Source organism: Canis lupus, chromosome 34 (assembly GCF_003254725.2).
Source record: "Canis lupus dingo isolate Sandy chromosome 34, ASM325472v2, whole genome shotgun sequence".
Lineage (NCBI taxonomy): Eukaryota > Metazoa > Chordata > Mammalia > Carnivora > Canidae > Canis > Canis lupus.
Window position 1 is genome coordinate 24931791 of NC_064276.1, and position 20178 is coordinate 24951968.

Here is a 20178-nt window from a genome sequence, read left to right on the forward strand (position 1 = left end):
AATCACAGCATCAAGTTTCTATTCATTATTCACAATCTACCTTTTGTTGTCTTTATCTGTATGTGCCAAATTGTGTTCCTTAATGTGTTACATGGGAGGAGGTTCTTACAACTCTGTCATATATCAAGTTTTTTTCTTTAACGTTAGAATAATAGTGTCTCTGGTTAATGGATCACGTTAGTACAGTCATTGTTCCTCACCCCTCTATTACTGCTTTGGTTTGGCCACATGGAGTCATTTGTGTTAGTAATCATCACTAATCACCAAGCATTGTTGGGTGTAGCTTCATATATCTTCTCCTGCATTCATACCATGGAGTGTCCTTTGAGTAGGGGAAGAAAATGTCTTGGACTGCTTCCACTTTTGTCCATTTGGCAATGAGAACTAACCTTTCTCAAGCATTTAGGTGTCCTTCAGTCATCATAACCTACTCCATGAAATAGCATAGCTATTTATGAAAATACTTATTAGTAATGTCATCATTATAATAATTAATATTAAGTAATACTATAATAATTAGTATTATAATTGATAGTATTGATAAATCCCTCTAAATACACTATTATTTATAGATCAAAAAACTGAGTCTTGAGGATGTTCAAAGTAATTGCTGAAATAGTTCAACATCTTAAATCTTCCCCTATGCTTTCTTCCTGGAATAAGAAAGGCCCTTTCCTCTTTAGCAATGTGAATCAAAACCCAGTACCAAGCAGATGAGAATATTATCACTCTCAGCTACACGCATTCCCATAAAATCAACTACTAACATGTGGTCTCCCTGGAAGTAAAAGTGCACCTGAGGACCTTCTTTTGATGCAGCCAGGGGCAAGAGAGCAGCAGTAAGTAAGGGTCCAAAGGTAATGAGATGCATGGGTGAATCAGCAGGGACAATTTCGAGAGCCAGAATTTGCCTTAGATCAAGCACATGGGACAACATAGCATGTTCTGTTAAAGCTTATTTCTGGAATAAGAGCATCACCAAACAAGAGAAGTATCTAAGAGATTATTTGGTTCAAATTCCTTCCTGAAAAAAATAGGTATAGACCATCTTATGCCAGTGAGTGCCTAATGTCTGTTTAAGACAGGCTACTTGCTCATTTATAGGGTAGACTTTCTCTTGTTGGGCAGCTGTGGTGCATTAGTTCTTTCTTTCTTTCTTTCTTTCTTTCTTTCTTTCTTTCTTTCTTTCTTTCTTTCGAAGATTTTATTTATTTATTTATTTATGAGAGAGATAACACAAGCAGGGGAGTGGGGAACAGAGAGGGAGTAACAGACTCCCCACTGAGCAGGAAGCCTGACATAGGGCTCTATCCCTGGACCCCAGGATCATGACCTGAGCCAAAGGCAGACACTTAACCGACTGAGCCACCCAGGTGCCCCAGTGCATTAGTTTTCTATTGCTGCATGGCAAAGTGAGTGGCTTAAAACAACACAGATTTATTTTCTCACAGTTCTGTGGGTCAGGAGTCTTATTAGCTGGATCATTTGCTCAGTGTCTCAAAAAGCTGAGATCAAGGTGTCATGTGGGCTATGTTCCTTCTGGAAGTCAAGGACTTCTTTCAAGATCACATCGTTAGTGGCAGGATTCAGTTGTTTGTAGCTCTGAGACAGAGACACCCATTTTCCTGGTGGTCAGACAGCAAGTCCCTCTCAGGTCTCAGGTCTTAGAGACACTCAGAGTTCCTACCACATTTGCCACATAGCATAACATAACATAATCACAGGAATTAAAGCTCATCATATTTATGGGTTCCACCCTACACTCAACTCAAGGGAATCATCGAAGGGCAGGGTCGATGGAGAGTTGTCAGGTTAAATTCCGCCCCCACAGATGGTTAGAAAATTCTCCCATGATGGAAATAAATCGGAGAGGGGCAAGATGACGGAAGAGTAGGGTCCCCAGGTCACCTGTCCCCACCAAATTACCTAAATAACCCTCAAATCATCCTGAAAATATACGAATTCGGCCTGAGATTTAAAGGGAGACCAGCTGGAATGCTACAGTGAGAAGAGTTCGCGCTTCTATCAAGGTAGGAAGACGGGGGGAAAAGAAATAAAGAAACAAAAGGCCTCCAAGGGGGAGGGGCCCCGCGAGGAGCCGGGCTGAGGCCGGGGCGAGTGTCCCCAGGACAGGAGAGCCCCGTCCTGGAGACGCAGGAGCTGCACCGACCTTCCCGGGGGAAAGGGGCTCCAGGGAGTCGGAGCAGGACCCAGGAGGGCGGGGATGCCCTCGGGCTCCCTGGGACAGTAACAGACCAACTGCGCCCCGGGAGAGTGCGCCGAGCTCCCTAAGGGCTGCAGCGCGCACAGCGGGACCCGGAGCAGCTGGAGGGGCTCGGGGGCGGCTCCGCGGAGGGGGCTGCGGGGCGGGAGCGCTAATCCAATAGCGCAGGCCCCAGAGCACAGGGCGCCGGGTCACAGCCCAGGATCCGGCCTCCCCCGGGACAGGCAGAGGCCGGGAGGGCCCAGGACAGCAAGGACGCTCCTGCCCCAGATGAGCAGATCAGCGGCCCCGCCCCGGAGCCTCCAGGCCCTGCAGACGGAGAGCTCCGGAGTTCCTGCGGGGGCTGAATCCAGGGCTCCAGAGCTGGCCCCGCCACTGCAGTTGTTCCTCCTGGGGCCTCACGGGGTGAACAACCCCCACTGAGCCCTGCACCAGGCAGGGGGTAGAGCAGCTCCCCCAAGTGCTAACACCTGAAAATCAGCACAACAGGCCCCTCCCCCAGAAGACCAGCTAGACGGACAAGTTCCAGGGGAAGTCAAGGGACTCAGTATACAGAATCAGAAGATACTCCCCCGTGGTTTTCTGTTTTGTTTTTTTTCTTTTTGATTTCTGTTTGCTTCCCCCACCTTTTTTTTTCTTTCTCTTTTTCTTCTCTCTCTCTTTTTTTCTTTTTCTCTTTTCTTTCCTTCTTTCTCTCCTCTCATTCTCTCCTTTTCCCAATACAACTTGTTTTTGGCCACTCTTCACTGAGCAAAATGACTAGAAGGAAAACCTCACCTCAAAAGAAAGAATCAGAAACAGTCCTCTCTCCCACAGAGTTACAAAATCTGGATTACAATTCAATGTCAGAAAGCCAATTCAGAAGCACTATTATAAAACTACTGGTGGCTCTAGAAAAAAGCATAAAGGACTCAAGACACTTCATGACTGCAGAATTTACATCTAATCAGGCAGACATTAAAAATCAATTGAATGAGATGCAATCCAAACTAGAAGTCCTAACGACGAGGGTTAACGAGGTGGAAGAACGAGTGAGTGACATGGAAGACAAGTTGATGGCAAAGAGGAAAAAAGAGACAATTAAAAGACCATGAAGATAGATTAAGGGAAATAAACGACAGCCTGAGGAAGAAAAACCTACGTTTAATGGGGGTTCCCGAGGGCGCCAAAAGGGCCAGAGGGCCAGAATATGTATTTGAACAAATCCTAGCTGAAAACTTTCCTAATCTGGGAAGGGAAACAGGCATTCAGATCCAGGAAATAGAGAGATCACCCCCTAAAATCAATAAAAACCGTTCAACACCTCGACATTTAATAGTTAAGCTTGCAAATTCCAAAGATAAAGAGAAGATCCTTAAAGCAGCAAGAGACAAGAAATCCCTGACTTTTATGGGGGGGAGTATTAGGGTAACAGCAGACCTCTCCACAGAGACCTGGCAGGCCAGAAAGGGATGGCAGGATATATTCAGGGTCCTAAATGAGAGGAACATGCAACCAAGAATACTTTATCCAGCAAGGCTCTCATTCAGAATGGAAGGAAAGATAAAGAGCTTCCAAGACAGGCAGGAACTGAAAGAATATGTGACCTCCAAACCAGCTCTGCAAGAAATTTTAAGGGGACTCTTAAAATTCCCCTTTAAGAAGAAGCCCAGTGGAACAATCCACAAAAACAAAGACTGGATAGATATCATGATGACACTAAACTCATATCTCTCAATAGTAACTCTGAATGTGAACGGGCTTAATGACCCCATCAAAAGGCGCAGGGTTTCAGACTGGATAAAAAAGCAGGACCCATCTATTTGCTGTCTACAAGAGACTCATTTTAGACAGAAGGACACCTACAGCCTGAAAATAAAAGGTTGGAGAACCATTTACCATTCAAATGGTCCTCAAAAGAAAGCAGGGGTAGCCATCCTTATATCAGATAAACTAAAATTTACCCCGAAGACTGTAGTGAGAGATGAAGAAGGATGCTATATCATACTTAAAGGATCTATCCAACAAGAGGACTTAACAATCCTCATTATATATGCCCCAAATGTGGGAGCTGCCAAATATATCAATCAGTTAATAACCGAAGTTAAGACATACTTAGATAATAATACACTTATACTTGGTGACTTCAATCTAGCGCTTTCTACACTCGATAGGTCTTTTAAACACAACATCTCCAAAGAAATAAGAGCTTTAAATGATACACTGGACCAGATGGATTTCACAGATATCTACAGAACTTTACATCCAAACGCAACTGAATACACATTCTTCTCAAGTGCACATGGAACTTTCTCCAGAATAGACCACATACTGGGTCACAAATCGGGTCTGAACCGATACCAAAAGATTGGGATTGTCCCCTGCATATTCTCAGACCATAATGCCTTGAAATTAGAACTAAATCACAACAAGAAGTTTGGAAGGACCTCAAACATGTGGAGGTTAAAGACCATCCTGCTAAAAGATGAAAGGGTCAACCAGGAAATTAAGGAAGAATTTAAAAGATTCATGGAAACTAATGAGAATGAAGATGCAACCATTCAAAATCTTTGGATGCAGCAAAAGCAGTCCTGAGGGGGAAATACATCGCAATACAAGCATCCATTCAAAAACTGGAAAGGACTCAAATACAAAAGCTAACATTACACATAAAGGAGCTAGAGAAAAAACAGCAGATGGACCCCACGCCCAGCAGAAGAAGAGAGTTAATAAAGATTCAAGCAGAACTCAATGAAATCGAGACCAGAAGAACTGTGGAACAGATCAACAAAACAAGGAGTTGGTTCTTTGAAAGAATTAATAAGAGAGATGAACCATTAGCCAGCCTTACTAAAAAGAAGAGAGAGAAGACTCAAATTAATAAAATCATGAATGAGAAAGGAGAGATCACTACCAACACCAAGGAAATACAAACGATTTTAAAAACATATTATGAACAGCTATACGCCAATAAATTAGGCAATCTAGAAGAAATGGACGCTTTTCTGGAAAGCCACAAATTACCAAAACTGGATCAGGAAGAAATAGAAAACCTGAACAGGCCAATAACCAGGGAGGAAATTGAAGCAGTCATCAAAAACCTCCCAAGACACAAGAGTCCAGGGCCAGATGGCTTCCTAGGGGAATTCTATCTAACGTTTAAGGAAGAAACCATATCTATTCTATTAAAGCTGTTTGGAAAGATAGAAAGAGATGGAGTACTTCCAAATTCGTTCTATGAGGCCAGCATCACCTTAATTCCAAAACCAAAGACCCCACCAAAAAGGAGAATTATAGACCAATATCCCTGATGAACATGGATGCAAAAATTCTCAACAAGATACTGGCCAATAGGATCCAACAGTACATTAAGAAAATTATTCACCATGACCAAGTAGGATTTATCCCTGGGACAAAAGGCTGGTTCAACACTCGTAAAACAATCAATGTGATTCATCATATCAGCAAGAGAAAAACCAAGAACCATATGATCCTCTCATTAGATGCAGAGAAAGCATTTAACAAAATACAGCATCCATTCCTGATCAAAACTCTTCAGAGTGTAGGGATAGAGGGAACATTCCTCGACATCTTAAAAGCCATCTACAAAAAGCCCACAGCAAATATCATTCTCAATGGGGAAGCACTGGGAGCCTTTCCCCTAAGATCAGGAACAAGACAGGGATGTCCACTCTCACCACTGCTATTCAACATAGTACTGGAAGTCCTAGCCTCAGCAATCAGACAACAAAAAGACATTTAAGGCATTCAAAATGGCAAAGAAGAAGTCAAACTGTCCCTCTTCACAGATGACATGATACTCTACATAGAAAACCCAAAGACTCCACCCCAAGATTGCTAGAACTCATACAGCAATTTGGTAGCGTGGCAGGATACAAAATCAATGCCCAGAAATCAGTGGCATTTCTATACACTAACAATGAGACTGAAGAAAGAGAAATTAAGGAGTCAATCCCATTTACAATTGCACCCAAAAGCATAAGATACCTAGGAATAAACCTAACCAAAGAGGTAAGGGATCTATACCCTAAAAACTGTAGAACACTTCTGAAAGAAATTGAGGAAGACGCAAAGAGATGGAAAAATATTCCCTGCTCATGAATTGGAAGAATTAATATTGTGAAAATGTCAACGTTACCCAGGGCAATTTACACATATAATGCAATCCCTATCAAAATACCATGGACTTTCTTCAGAGAGTTAGAACAAATTATTTTAAGATTTGTGTGGAATCAGAAAAGACCCCGAATAGCCAGGGGAATTTTAAAAAAGAAAACCATATCTGGGGGCATCACAATGCCAGATTTCAGGTTGTACTACAAAGCTGTGGTCATCAAGACAGTGTGGTCCCGGCACAAAAACAGACACATAGATCGATGGAACAGAATAGAGAATCCAGAAGTGTATTCTCAACTCTATGGTCAAATAATGTTCAACAAAGCAGGAAAGACTGTCCACTGGAAAAAAAGACAGTCTTTTCAATAAATGGTGCTGGGAAAATTGGACAGCCACGTGCAGAAGAATGAAACTAGACCACTCTCTTTCACCAGACATAAAGATAAACTCAAAATGGATGGAAGATCTAAATGTGAGACAAGATTCCATCAAAATCCTAGAGGAGAACACAGGCAACACCCTTTTTGAACTCAGCCACAGTAACTTCTTGCAAGATACATCCACGAAGGCAAAAGAAACAAAAGCAACAATGAACTATTGGGACTTCATCAAGATAAGAAGCTTTTGCCCAGCAAAGGATACAGTCAACAAAACTCAAAGACAACCTACAGAATGGGAGAAGATTTTTGCAAATGACATATCAGATAAAGGGCTAGTTTCCAAGATCTATAAAGAACTTATTAAACTCAACAGCAAAGAAACAAACAATCCAATCATGAAATGGGCAAAAGACATGAACAGAAATCTCACAGAGGAAGACATAGACATGGCCAACAAGCACATGAGAAAATGCTCCGCATCACTTGCCATCAGGAAAACACAAATCAAATCCACAATGAGATACCACCTCACACCCGTGAGAATGGGGAAAATTAACAAGGCAGGAAACCACAAATGTTGGAGAGGATGCAGAGAAAGGGGAACCCTCTTGCACTGTTGGTAGGAATGTGAACTGGTGCAGCCACTCTGGAAAACTGTGTGGAGGTTCCTCAAAGAGTTAAAAATAGACCTGCCCTATGACCCAGCAATTGCACTGTTGGGGATTTACCCCAAAGATACAGATGCAATGAAACGCTGGGACACCTGCACCCCGATGTTTCTAGCAGCAATGGCCACAATAGCCAAACTGTGGAAGGAGCCTCGGTGTCCATCGAGAGATGGATGGATAAAGAAGATGTGGTCTATGCATACAATGGAATATTCCTCAGCCATTAGAAATGACAGATACCCACCATTTGCTTCAACGTGGATGGAACTGGAGGGTATTATGCTGAGTGAAATGAGTCAATCGGAGAAGGACAAACATTATATGGTCTCATTCATTTGGGGAATATAAATAATAGTGAAAGGGAATAGAAGGGAAGGGAGAAGAAATGGGTAGGAAATATCAGAAGGGGAGACAGAACATAAAGACTCCTGACTCTGGGAAATGAACTACGGGTAGTGGAAGGGGAGGAGGTGGGGGTGGGGGTGAATGGGTGACGGGCACTGAGGGGGGCACTTGACAGGATGAGCACTGGGTGTTATTCTGTATGTTGGCAAATTGAACACCAATAAAAAATAAATTTATTATTAAAAAAAAGGAAATAAATCGGTCTGGGTTCTACCAACTTCTACGCTGTTCCTCACATCAACCTCTCTATTGGAAGACAAGTGCCTTGACTGTTCTTTGGGGAGCTATTCCCAATGTCTTTTAAGTGATTCTTATTTGTGACATCCAGCTCTCCCTCTAAATACACTATACTACTTGTGTGAATCTTAAAATTAAATATAACTCCCTAAAGGTTTCCTAAGTAGTACAGATTATAGCAGAATTATTACTTTTTCTATTAGACTTCGATTGAGACATCCAAAGACTAATTTTTGTATAGCATTATCATCCTGGCAACTAAAATGCAACCACAACCAAATGAAGCTCTTTAATTACTTTCTCATGTACAGCTTCTGAGCCCAAGTCATGGAGATCCTCACCTTGTAGTTTGAGGATAACTTTAAATACCAACTCAACATGGAGGCCTGTTACACTGCATTTATCTCCTACATTCAATTCTAGAAATTTGACCCTTGATTCTGTTGCCTAGATTGTAATCTCTCCCTCAGAGTCAGTTGCATCTCTCAGATGCAGATTACATAAGCTTGTCTTCATCTGAGTTGTTAATATAAATGTTGAAAAAGACAAGAAAGAGCCAATAGGATGTGATTTTTTATTTTCACTTTTAACCCTTTGAATAGGGTTTGTGTGTGTGTGTGTGTCTTTTAATGGAAGATGAAGAGTATATCACGTTGTTTAAAATAATTTAAGCATTCCAAATTCCTGATTTTTCTTACTAACTCTTCACACACCATTTGTCTTTGTAACTGTAGACCTCAAAAAATTATCACTCCCCAAGTGTAATCAGAGAAAGGGGAAATAGTCCCAACCTCAGTTTCACTTACCGTATGCAGTTACGCATTTTTCAAGTTGCACATCGTAAGTCCTGACTCCTCAGTTGTAAATGAACTCTTTATATTTTCATAGCACTTCCCACTCTTCGTATGTGACCCTTGCCAACCTTTTAAGTTCAGGAGGGGTAAGTAATGTTGTCCTTGGGCAACCAGTAAGGTCCCAAAATGTAGCCACACCATGGGGTCAGCAGTGGGTCCTTAATTAAAGCCCAAATCGGCTGTCTTAGAGTCTAGAAGTCCTCCACTGTTTCCCAGGAAAAAGTTTGCTTGAAGTGAAGTTCTCTCCTGCCCTATCTGTGTCCTCCACACCAAGTAGCCATTCTGCCCTTTAGAGCTACTCCCAGTTGTAATATTGACACTTAGTCAGTAGGTGTCTATACAGAGGAAGAGAACCAACAGAATGGCGAGCTTTGCAACTTATGTAAACAAAGCATCTCTTGTGTCTCAGGGGCAGAATCAAGATTATCTCCAGAAAGTAAATGTAGCAAGAATGGTCAAAGAGGACTGTGAAACAAAGGCTAACGTTGCACACAGTGTGCCTCCAGACATGCCTGACTGAGAAGAGATATCTATGTTCCCTCTGCAATTCAGAGAATTAAAATACTAGGTTATAAACTGTACAAACATGGCACACAGGGAAAAATAAAGAGCAACCAAAGATTTTCATGAACACTCAATCACACATTAAAAAAGACTTCAGGAACAGCACAGAATTGTTGATCAGTGAACACAGGTAAGTAGGTTTTAGTTCTTTAAATCCTTTTAGTCCGAAGATTGTAAGTGCTATACCATTGTCAAGATCAGTGTGGTGTGATAATAGAAGCCACTGAAGTGAACCATGCTCGTAATTTAAATTTCCTCATGGCCATATTAGAGAGGTAGAAAGAAGCAAGTGAAATCAATTTTCATAATATATTTCATTTAATCTAATATATCCAAATGTTGTCATTTCGGTATATAACCAATATAAAAGTTACTAATGAGATATTTTACTTTTTTTTTTTTCTTTTGATGTCTTCAAAGTCTGCTATGTATTTTATACATACAGCACATTTCAGTTTGGTCCAGTTACTTTACTAGTGCTCAAAAACCACATGTGGCCAGTGACTGCCTTCTTGGACAGTGCAAGTGTAAATGAAATCACTTATTTTCTTTAGGTTAATAAAAAAGGATCTGTGGAGAGAGGGTAGGTGTGGATTTCCCACAAACCTCATGGGGAACCGGGAGGCCAAGCAGGAAACTGATACCCTTCTGCTATGTGAACCATACCCCTTGGGCCCTTTCCCCATGCTGTGTGCCCTCCCTGTCCTGGCCCTCACACTCCGTCTCTCTCTTTCTCACTGCCTACCTCTAGACATGATTGGAGTGTAAACATCATGGAGCGTGAAGGAGGAAGTGGCCTGGATTTCCTGCCTGTCCCTTGCAGACTGAAGACCTTATGCAAGTTACTTTACCTACCTGGTAATTTTCTATGGTTTACCTATCTGGTTTCTTTTTATGGAATAGGATTAATTCTTTCATCACTGTGTTCTGAGGATCAAATAAAATTACAAATGTAAACTTGTCAGTCCCAAATAGACACTATAGTTTTCAAGCTTTTAATGATTTTCGTTTTTTTTAAAGATCTTCTTTATTTGTTTGAAAGAGAACATGCATGAGAGAGAGAGAGAGAGAGAACTAACAGAGGGTAGACGATGAAGAGGGGGTAGAAGGAGAGGGAGAAGCAGACTCCCCACAGAGCAGGGAGCCCAATGTGGGGCTCGATTCCAGGACCCTGGGATCATGACCTAAGCCAAAGGTAGATGCTTAGCCAACAGAGCCATCCAGGGGCACCAATGATTGTTTTTCAAGATGCATATATGTTTGGTAGAAAAGGTAACAGAGAAAAAGAGAAGAGAAAACTTTTGAAAAAATATGCATTAAATCCCATGCCACACTACAGTTTTATCAGTACTTGGTGGTTAAAACCACCATATATTCTTAGCTAACGTCAGCTCAAAGCATACTAAGCCTAAGTTTTACAGATATACCAAAAATATAAGAATAAAAAAAAGTTTCAGTTTTTGCCTGAGTTTGCCCAATTACATGGAAACCCAGATGATAAGGGGGAGACACCTCAGTGAGCACCATGTGGGGTACACACTGAATACTCTACAAAATGTCTTAAGAAAGAAGGTTCATTCAGTCTGATGCATATGAGGGCGGCACAAACTCATCTAGAAGACAATTTTCTTAGCCCTTACCATTTCCCCAACTATAAAATCATGCCCTCAGATTTCAAGGAGCCTTACCATACTTAAACCTCTGCAGTTCCTAAAGCCAGTCCAATACACTAGCACCTGCCCACAGCCTTAGGGACTCTGAGAAGACTAATCACAAAAGGGAAGACTCACCAGTTCATTCTCCTCTCCTGGGTTGAGCAAAGCCCAGTGGTCCTTACTTTTCTCTTCCATTTAAACCAGAACTCGTGTGTCCCTCCAGGTTAACTCTTGGGGAAAGTCAAAAGCAGCTGGGGCTTATGTGAACTCAGAACAGTCATCACTTGTCACCGCTGTTCTTAGGTGCTTTTAAAATCCCTTAGCACATACCTCATCTATTAGGCTAACAAAGAAAAGAAAGGAAATACTCTCCTAAGCCACAGGATTTGTCCATTAATCTATCTGCTTGTTTTGTTTCTTTCTTTTTTTTTTTTCTTCCCCTCCCTGGTGTTTATTTGCTGAGCTAAATGTGTACGCCTCTAGACTTAAGTTGTTGAACCAGAAAGACGAATACTTTCCTAGGCTGTCCATAAATGTCTCAGCTAATGAGCCACCTTTCTAAAAATCCAAGACAGAGGCACCTGGGTAGTTTGGTCAGTTAAGTGACCAAATCTTGATTTCAGCTAAGGTCATGGTCTCAGGGTCATGAGATCAAGCCCCACGTGAGGCTCTATGCTCAGTTTAGAGTCTGCTTGTCACTCTTCCTCTGCTCCCCACTTTCTCTCTGTCTCTCCCTCTCAAATAAATTAATAAAATCTTTTTTTTTAAAAAGACAAAAATATTATGACAAAAAGATAAAAATATTATCACAGTGAGAGATGAATAAGAACCCTGTGGACTTTAGAAAAGTAATGGACATGTTGGGGTGACAATGGGAATGTAAGGAAGAGGGGTTGGCTTATGATGGGAAATGTAGCAAGCAATTTGGAATCAGAAAAACCTGAATTATAATCCCTGCTCTAGTGATGACCCTGGACATATCACTTAAAATCTGAACTTTAGGTTTCTAATATGTAAAATATCAATAATAATTATAGAGTTGATATGAGGATCTAAGATGATATTTGAAAAAAATCAACTAAAGCACCTGTTACACTCAATAAAAGGTAATCATCATCACCATCATTGTAACACTAATAGAGAAGAGAGTTTTTAAGAAGTAAATATAATAATAATAATTTGATTCCTTTCACTTTCTCTTTTCAGTTTGCAAAAAGTTTTCAAATTAGTATATAATGTGGGAGGAAGGAGAAAGTCTGATTATTAGGGATATCATGTATATTTCCATGATTGTATAACCACCAGTGAATTTTATACTTTTATTTTTAAAAAGTACACTGGGATCCATTCAAGGCTTGGTTTATTTGTTCACTATAAAGATTTTTCTTTCTTTTTTTTTTTAATTTTCTTTTTATTGCCTCTAATCCACTGAGCAAAATCCTTGCAACTTTGACCATGGAAGAAAATTTACTGGGAATAAAGACTACAGAGAATGACACTTGACTCTTTCCACTGAGAGAGGGAGTTATCAGTTGTCTTGAGGGGGAACCAGAGCCGCCTTGAAGTTTAGGATAGTTCAATGTGCTCTCTGGCCCAGGAGGAAGTAGTCGGTGAAAGTAAACAGACAATTTTTCATGCCAAAGAGGCTACTGAGGTATCTTCACTAAAGAATACTATGTAATCACAAATGTTACATTCTAAGTATCACCAATCTAAGGTAGACTCAGATTTGGAGAAAGGAGTCCTGAGTTTTCATAAAACCTAATTACAGACTCAAGGAGCAGTGCTCATTCACTTCCTACCCATCAGCTATTCACTCATATTTCTGGCTAAAAGGACATGTCCTTTGTCTGGGTGGCCTGACTTCAGCTAAAGCACCAGGATGAGTCATGATTTACCTAAGAGTGGGCATATGACCAATTTTCAACAGTAAGATGCAAAGGAAAGACAATGAGGGGCAGAGGTCTTCTGGGAAAGATTATCCTATTTTTTTAAATTATCCTATTGATGAAAGAAATGGAATATTTTCTACTCATGCCAATGAAGGTGGAGCAAAGGACAAATGAGCTTAGATCCTTATGATACCACTGAGCCATGGCACAAAGCCTGAGACTACTAACTCTAGAGATTTTCCAATGTATAATGAGATGTTCTTAATAAAACTGTTGCTGTTTGTGGTTTCTACTGCTTATAGCCAAAAGACACAAAATATAACACTCATCAAAACTTTGTTCAACTCTTATTCAGTTAAACATAAACTCTTCTAATAATCACAACTGTTCACAAATGCCTCACAGGTAATGAACTTCCCAACCCCGGAGATGTGCATGGTATCATTTGGCCTATTCACCATAGAGATAATTAAGTCATTGGTCAAAGTTTGTATCAGAAAATCTTGAGGTTCTGGAAGTACTGAGCACTTGCTTTAGCTGCCAGAAGATTTGCTCTGCAGAGAAAATAATCACATCTGCTTTAAACCCTACCTCCTGGAGGATCTGCAACAGATATTAAAGGTCAAAGGATCTACTTTCAGATGTCCATAAATAAGCGAATGCCAGTCAGCATTCAACATAGCTTAGTCAGCCCTTTGAAGGCCACAGGTGGAAGAATCACCAATTGTGTTTATATTTGTAGCAAGTGGGTGAGGATGTAAGAGTGAGGGGCTGGGGAGAGGAGGAAAGGGTCTCTTGTAGGGGGAACAGCCGTGGCATTGGTGGAAATGGTTTCCTCTAGGCTGCTCAGCCACAGCACTCAGGAGGATGTAACTTCCATCTGAAGAGACCAGATTCTTGATCTCCTGTGACTGGAAGCAAAACACAGTACATCCTGGTGAACCCCGAAGGCAAACTCCTTACTAATGAAAAGAAATTGCCAGCACCATATGCCATAACGTAGGGTCTCCAGAGACAGAAGGGGAGGAAGGAGCAGAATGAAGAAATGCAAAGGAAAAGGAATGAAATGCTCACCTCACACAGGGGCCTGAAGAACTGATTCCCTCAGAACCATAGTTTAGACCTTATAGGACTTTACTGTTCAGAGGGAAGCCAAAGGAAGTAAAGGACTAAGAGAGTATCTCATCTCCTCCCACAGTCCCTGTCTCAGGACACAATTTCCAGAAAACAGGGAAGAAACATGGAGGTGGAGAGAGGTTTTCAGAGCTACACAGCAAGATAAGGCAGACCCAGAACTCAGAGCCAGGTCTCTGGTCTGCGTTCCAGCTTATTTCTACTAGGAAATACTTCCTCCTGTTGTATTTTCTCTAGAACTCTTCTCCGATTCTGGAGAGGTGAAGGACGTGGGGAACTATATGGATTAGGAGGAGAAATGGGATATCTTCTTCTCTAGTCCATGAGGCTTATGAAATGAAGAGGTAATGGGCATAGTGGAGTATGTTAGAACCACGCCTCACCCTCCTACTTGTCATGGACAAGATTCCCCATCTCCACTTACCCATGACCTAAAGAGAAACTAGTCTGGATTTGGATGTCTTATCTGGATTTCAAAGCTCCCTCTCTGTTCTCTCTGCTAACAACTGGAGCCTTACTAGAGCATCCCACTTCATGAACATTGTTGAATGTCCCCACTGGCAAGACTCTTAAGGTAAGGTAAGCTGACTGCTTGAACAGCAACAGATGATAACATCTGTCAATGGTTTAACATAGTGGAAAAGTGGGTCTAAGATTGTGGTGGTGGGAGGGCATTGGTGGAGCAGTGGAGGGAAGAGGAGGTCTCCTCTGAGCAGTGACCCTGAGTCCTAGGGTCGTTCCCTCTTATGTCTTCATCATCTTCAGCAAGTAGCTTCTGAGGCTGCTGTGATTATGCAAAAGGGGGGATGCATGGAGGATAATCATTGAAGGTCTACGGACCAGTCCTGAAAGAGGTGTTTTGTACTTTTGCTAGAACTCAGCCAGATGACTATATCTGACTAACCACACAGATGACCAGGAAATGTGGCCCACCTGTGTGCCAGGAGGAAGAGGAAATCAAACTGGTGGTCGCTAGCAGTCTCTCCCACACAGATCCTGTGAAGAGTAAAGGAGTAGATTAGTCTGGATCCTTTTCCTCAGGTGACTCAGGGTCTGATGAAAGAGGCAAAACCGTAGAGGTGACCGTTATACAAGGCAAAGAGGAAGGCCTGGGTTATTGAAGACTGAGAAAGAACATCCCTGAGGGGCCCTAATATCAGACAACAGGATGTGCAGTGGCCTATGCATCTGATTCAGTGACCTTGTGAGCTCTTTGCAACAACCACGAGGTTAGGAAGCTACTCACGTTTCAATACATGACTAATCCTCCATCTGAAATATGGACTCAAACATATGAGCAAACGTCCGTCTGCTCATTAACTGCACTCAATCTGCCACCCAAGCCTTGCCCCTGCACCCCTAAGGACCACTGCACCAAAACCCACACATTCTCAACAGGTTAGAACAGAGCAGAGGGAGCTCCCTGTAGGAAACACAAATATGGGCTGTTTAAGGTGAAAGCATGGTTTGTCTTTCCCATTCCCTACTTTAATTTTCTGTTTAGGAGATCTACAAGTTGAAAATTTGGTGAATATATCAAAACTTAGTAGTAGTAAAATTCTATCTTATCTGGGGAGAAAAAAGAGCCCAAACTGTGAAAGGGGGCCTTCTCTGATAACTCCTTAGCTTCTTGCTGTCCTGCTAGTTCATTTAGCAAACAGCTTCCAAGCTCTCAGACCAGGGTTAGAACTGAATGGGGTTGCAGATATGAATCAGATGCTAACCTTGCCCTTAGTGAGTTGACAGTTTAATAAGAAAGCAAGACAAAAATATGATCCCACTATGGGGCGATGAAATGGAATAAGCCAGATGGAGAGAGGGTTGGAAGAGGGAGGGAGCTCGGACTCCAGAGGCTCCTTTTTACAAAGATGTTGTGTCTAGTGGTTTATTCAGCTTTGTGGGATCAGAGAGAATTTTTTTTTCAGAGAGAATTTTGAATAGCTGATGAACTTTGTAAATTTTCTCCTTCCAAGAATAATACACAAATGTACATGTGCAAAAAATTTTACTTAAGTCAGATTTTACCTACCTACTGTTTATCTGGTCCAATCCCTTCATTTTATAGTTCTTCATTAATTTGTTGAACAAATCCTTCTTGAGAGCTTACTTTCTATAAGGCATTGCTCAAGAATTGGGATGACAGCAGGGGTCAAAGCAGACAGAAGGTGCCATCCCATGAAGCTGACATTTCAGCAGGGAAAGAGTGACTGCACGAATAAACAAGTGAAATCCACAGTTGGAAGATAGTGATATTGCTCTGGAGAGAAAATAAGTTTAGGAATGTGGACAGGTAAGTGGGGTCAAGAGTGAGGAGGGGCAGAAAGAGATATGGAGTTGCATTTAAAATGAAGCGGTCAGGGAAGACACCATTGACAAGGAGATATTGAAGCTCAGGTATGTGGTTACCTGGGCACAGAAGGTTCCAGGTGAAGGGAATGTCAGTGTCAAAACTCTGGCACTGGAGGCCAGGAAGGAAGCCAGTGTGCCTACAGTGATATATGCCAGGGGCAAAGTCATAGGATGGAATTGAGGTAGAGAGGCATTGGTATTAGTATTATTTGGCACTCAGAGCAAATAATTCCTTCTACCTCCTTCTCTTTATGACAAATGACTTTCAATTTATGAAATGAAGTGAATCAAAACAACATTGGGAGGAAGAGTAAAGGGACTCTAGTCTCGCCTCATCCCTTGAACACAGCTTTATAAATATCTAATCATTTTGAACATCCAAGAAAATGATCTGAGGACTGAGAGAGCAAACTGCACAACTAGAGACTGAAAAAAGAAAAAAAAAAAAAGCCACACTGTGGAAGGTAGAAGCTGCAGAGAGCTGAAACTGCACAACTAGAGACTGAAAAAAAAAAAAAAAAGCCACACTGTGGAAGGTAGGAGCTGCAGAGAGCTGCGGGTGCTGCGGAGGTGAAGGAGCCCTGATCATGGGGGAAAGAATGAGAGATGAAGAGAGAGAAAGAGTGAAAGCTTGCACAGGGCACTGTACAAGAAAAACTCTTTCCCCAAAACCGTTGACTGGGAAAGGGAGAGAGAGAGGGTGAATACCGCAAATTTTATAAACAGTGGACCACAGTGTCTGAAGTTCAGAGGTCTGAGCCATCGTCAGGGTTGTGCCCGACAGGCTTAGCTATGCTCCAGTGGCGGTGGTGAAGCAAGGCAGAGTTCCAAGACTGGGCAGCGCAGTCTGAGGATCCCCTGGGTCTCAGGGGGAGAAGTGGTTCTCCTGCTTGGAGTGCATTTGGGAGTGGCAACACAGGGACAAGAGGTGACACAGGCCTGTGGGCACCATTGAGCTTCCCCTTTCCCTAGCAAACACATTGCTAGGAACAAAGACATTGGCTGAAGGCAACAACCCTTGGTTCTGGCTTTAGCTACACTTTATCATGAACTCCAAACCACTGTGTAGTTGGGCAACCAATTTGGGGGACAAGCGGGCCCCAGCCACAGTGCAGCAAGACCCTCCACCAGAGGATCATTGCGAGTCTCTGCCTGGGGATCTCTACAATTTGGAGTTTTGAAATCCAGGCACATACCTAAGATAAAACACAGGAGTGCTGTGCTGCCTGGCAGACGGACAGCTTGGACACAGGCAGGGTGAAGGCAGAGACCATCTGGAAGCCTGGTGAAGCAGGAGAGCTACATTCTTGTCTCACAGAGTTGAAGAATGAATCTCGCAAAGGAGAGTAAGTAAAGCCATAGTTTTTTAAACAAGCATATGGAAGAGGCTCTCAGGAGTAGAGGGGTCCCAACAGGGCTGCTGCTGGATGCTTGTAGGGCTGTTCTTCTATTGAAAGCCAACCAGAGAACCTAATTTTTTTTTAACATCTTCATTGATAGCAGCCTTGCTGAAAGGACTAGTGATAACTTCTTTAATGGCCCATTTCCCTTTTAGGGTCCAGTAATTCTCTGGAATAGGACCCCACCTCTGACACCTAGGATAGGGTGGTCTGGTTCATTTATCTCTGGTTTCCTTTTATCTCCACATCACCGGGATTTTTGTGAACCTGATTCCATGGCTCCCTACCTATCTTCCACTACCTAGTCCAGCCTGTCCCTTAATCACTGGGACACAAGAGACACAGGAGACTTACTCATGGGAACACAAGAGACTGGGACACTGGGGCACAAGAAAAGTGATTGTACTTCAGTAGAAGTGGCTTCTAGGATAAATATGACTAAGGGCTAAAACCATAAAGAAGCCCTCTTTGTTTGAGGTCTAGCCTGACCAGTATTATAAGGAATCACTGGCAAGGGGGGGAAAAACTTATCTAGAGATAAGAACATCCCCAAGTATATCATCCAATCAAATTATAAAGAAAATGGGGTCATCCATTATCTTCACAAGTTTATAATTAACCCCATACAGTGGGATACGTTCTGGCTTTAAAGGGGTGATTTTGTCATCCAAGCCATACAGAATTGGTCAAAGGGCTAGTTGATGTATTAAATTGCTGGGGAATTGTTTAAATAATCATATACCTATGGGGTCCTGTTATTTTCTCCATAGAATAAAAAGCATAAAGATTATCTATACATGAGCTATTGTGTAGAAGTAGAAAAGCTATTTCTCTGAAGTTTACCTCAAGTAGTCTAGCTTAGGCAAACAACATTCATTTATAGACAGAGCTATAATTTAACATCTGCAAAGATGTGTTATTGAAATATAGTTTCTCTCTATAATAACCGTCATTTTTTAAAATCAGAGGTAGCCAAATCAGGACTGACCTGTCTGCAAAACAAGTTCAGTTTTAACACGTTGGCCTAATTATTTACATAAGCTCAGCAAGAATATTGATCTTTTAGATCTTATAGATCTTTTAGAATCTGCTTTGCTGGAACTTTTCATAAGGAATCCCTAGGTTGAACTTTTAGTAACCTCTCCAGGCCAGAAGCCAAGCCAAGCAAGTACCTACCATCAGACATGCCTGCAATACCTGTAAATGGGGGCTAGTTCCTCTTTATGTGGTCCCCAAAGTATCCTGAGGTTCCTGCACTTGCCAGAAGTGACATTTTTAACTCCCCTGGTGAGGCTGCTGGGAACTCTGTAATGCAAATAGAGTATCAGGCCAATATTTTCTTTTCTTTTTTTTCTTTTTGTATTTTTTTAAATTGGTGTTCGGTTTGCCAACATACAGTATGACACCCAGTGCTTATCCCATCAAGTGCCTCTCTCTGTGGCTTTATGGCTCTATGTTTCGTAAGTCAACCTTTGTTCCTTAAAGCTGTTTGGTCATATCTGCGCTTATGCTTTCTCTCAAATATGACATTCCAGCAAAGCTCTGGTAAAATAATTTTTCCAATGGTGTCTTATTGACAAGGAGAACCGATTCTTATTGAATTTATGCAAATGACTATGATCAGCATGGAAGAAAGAATATATACTGAGACCTTTTGAATTTCAGAGGGTTCAGGTTAGAGAGAGAAGTTAATGTTTTAATTTGTTTACAAATGAATACTTCATCACATTTCAGTAAGTCATAGATATCTTAAGAGAAAATTTTCTTAACCTACGAGAACAAACATGAGAGAGTCAGCAGGTTTTAAACAAGAGTCATAAAAAACTATAATCACTTTCCCCAATTCACTTAGTCCCATATTACTAATTCTTGTTCAGTTTGAAAGCAGCTTTAATTAGTTTTGGAAATTCTTACCCATTTTAGTTTTGATCTTAAAGAAATTAAAACCTGTATTTGTCCTAAAAATCCTTTATATGGATTTCTTTAAAGATGAAACGTGTCTTGCAAAAGAATAAGAACAAAAACTATAAATGACAAAAGACTCAAAAATGGACATGGTTAAACATCTGATGAGGCTATAATATAGCTGGCAAGGAAATCTGGTTATTTCGTGACACATAATACTTCAGTTATCAAAATATCAAGTGATGACCTTATATTAAAACATTAAGGGGATCCCTGGATGGCTCAGCAGTTAGCACCTGCCTTCAACCCAGGCCTGATCCTGGAGTCCCGGGATTGAGTCGCACATCAGGCTCCCTGCATGGAGCCTGCTTCTCCCTCTGCCTGTGTCTCTGCCT

General features: G+C 41.6%; 1 protein-coding gene across 1 annotated transcript in view; it reads right to left on the reverse strand.

Annotated features, from left to right (window-relative positions):
• ATP13A5 (ATPase 13A5) overlaps nucleotides 1-11478 on the reverse strand; it is a 105435-nt gene extending 93957 nt beyond the window's left edge. Inside the window, exon 1 of the mRNA XM_025425380.3 lies at nucleotides 11239-11478. Coding sequence (XP_025281165.1) covers nucleotides 11239-11298 — 60 coding nt within the window. The 5' untranslated portion in view covers nucleotides 11299-11478. The remainder of the gene's footprint in view (nucleotides 1-11238) is intronic.
• Between the last annotated feature and the right edge of the window lie 8700 nt (nucleotides 11479-20178).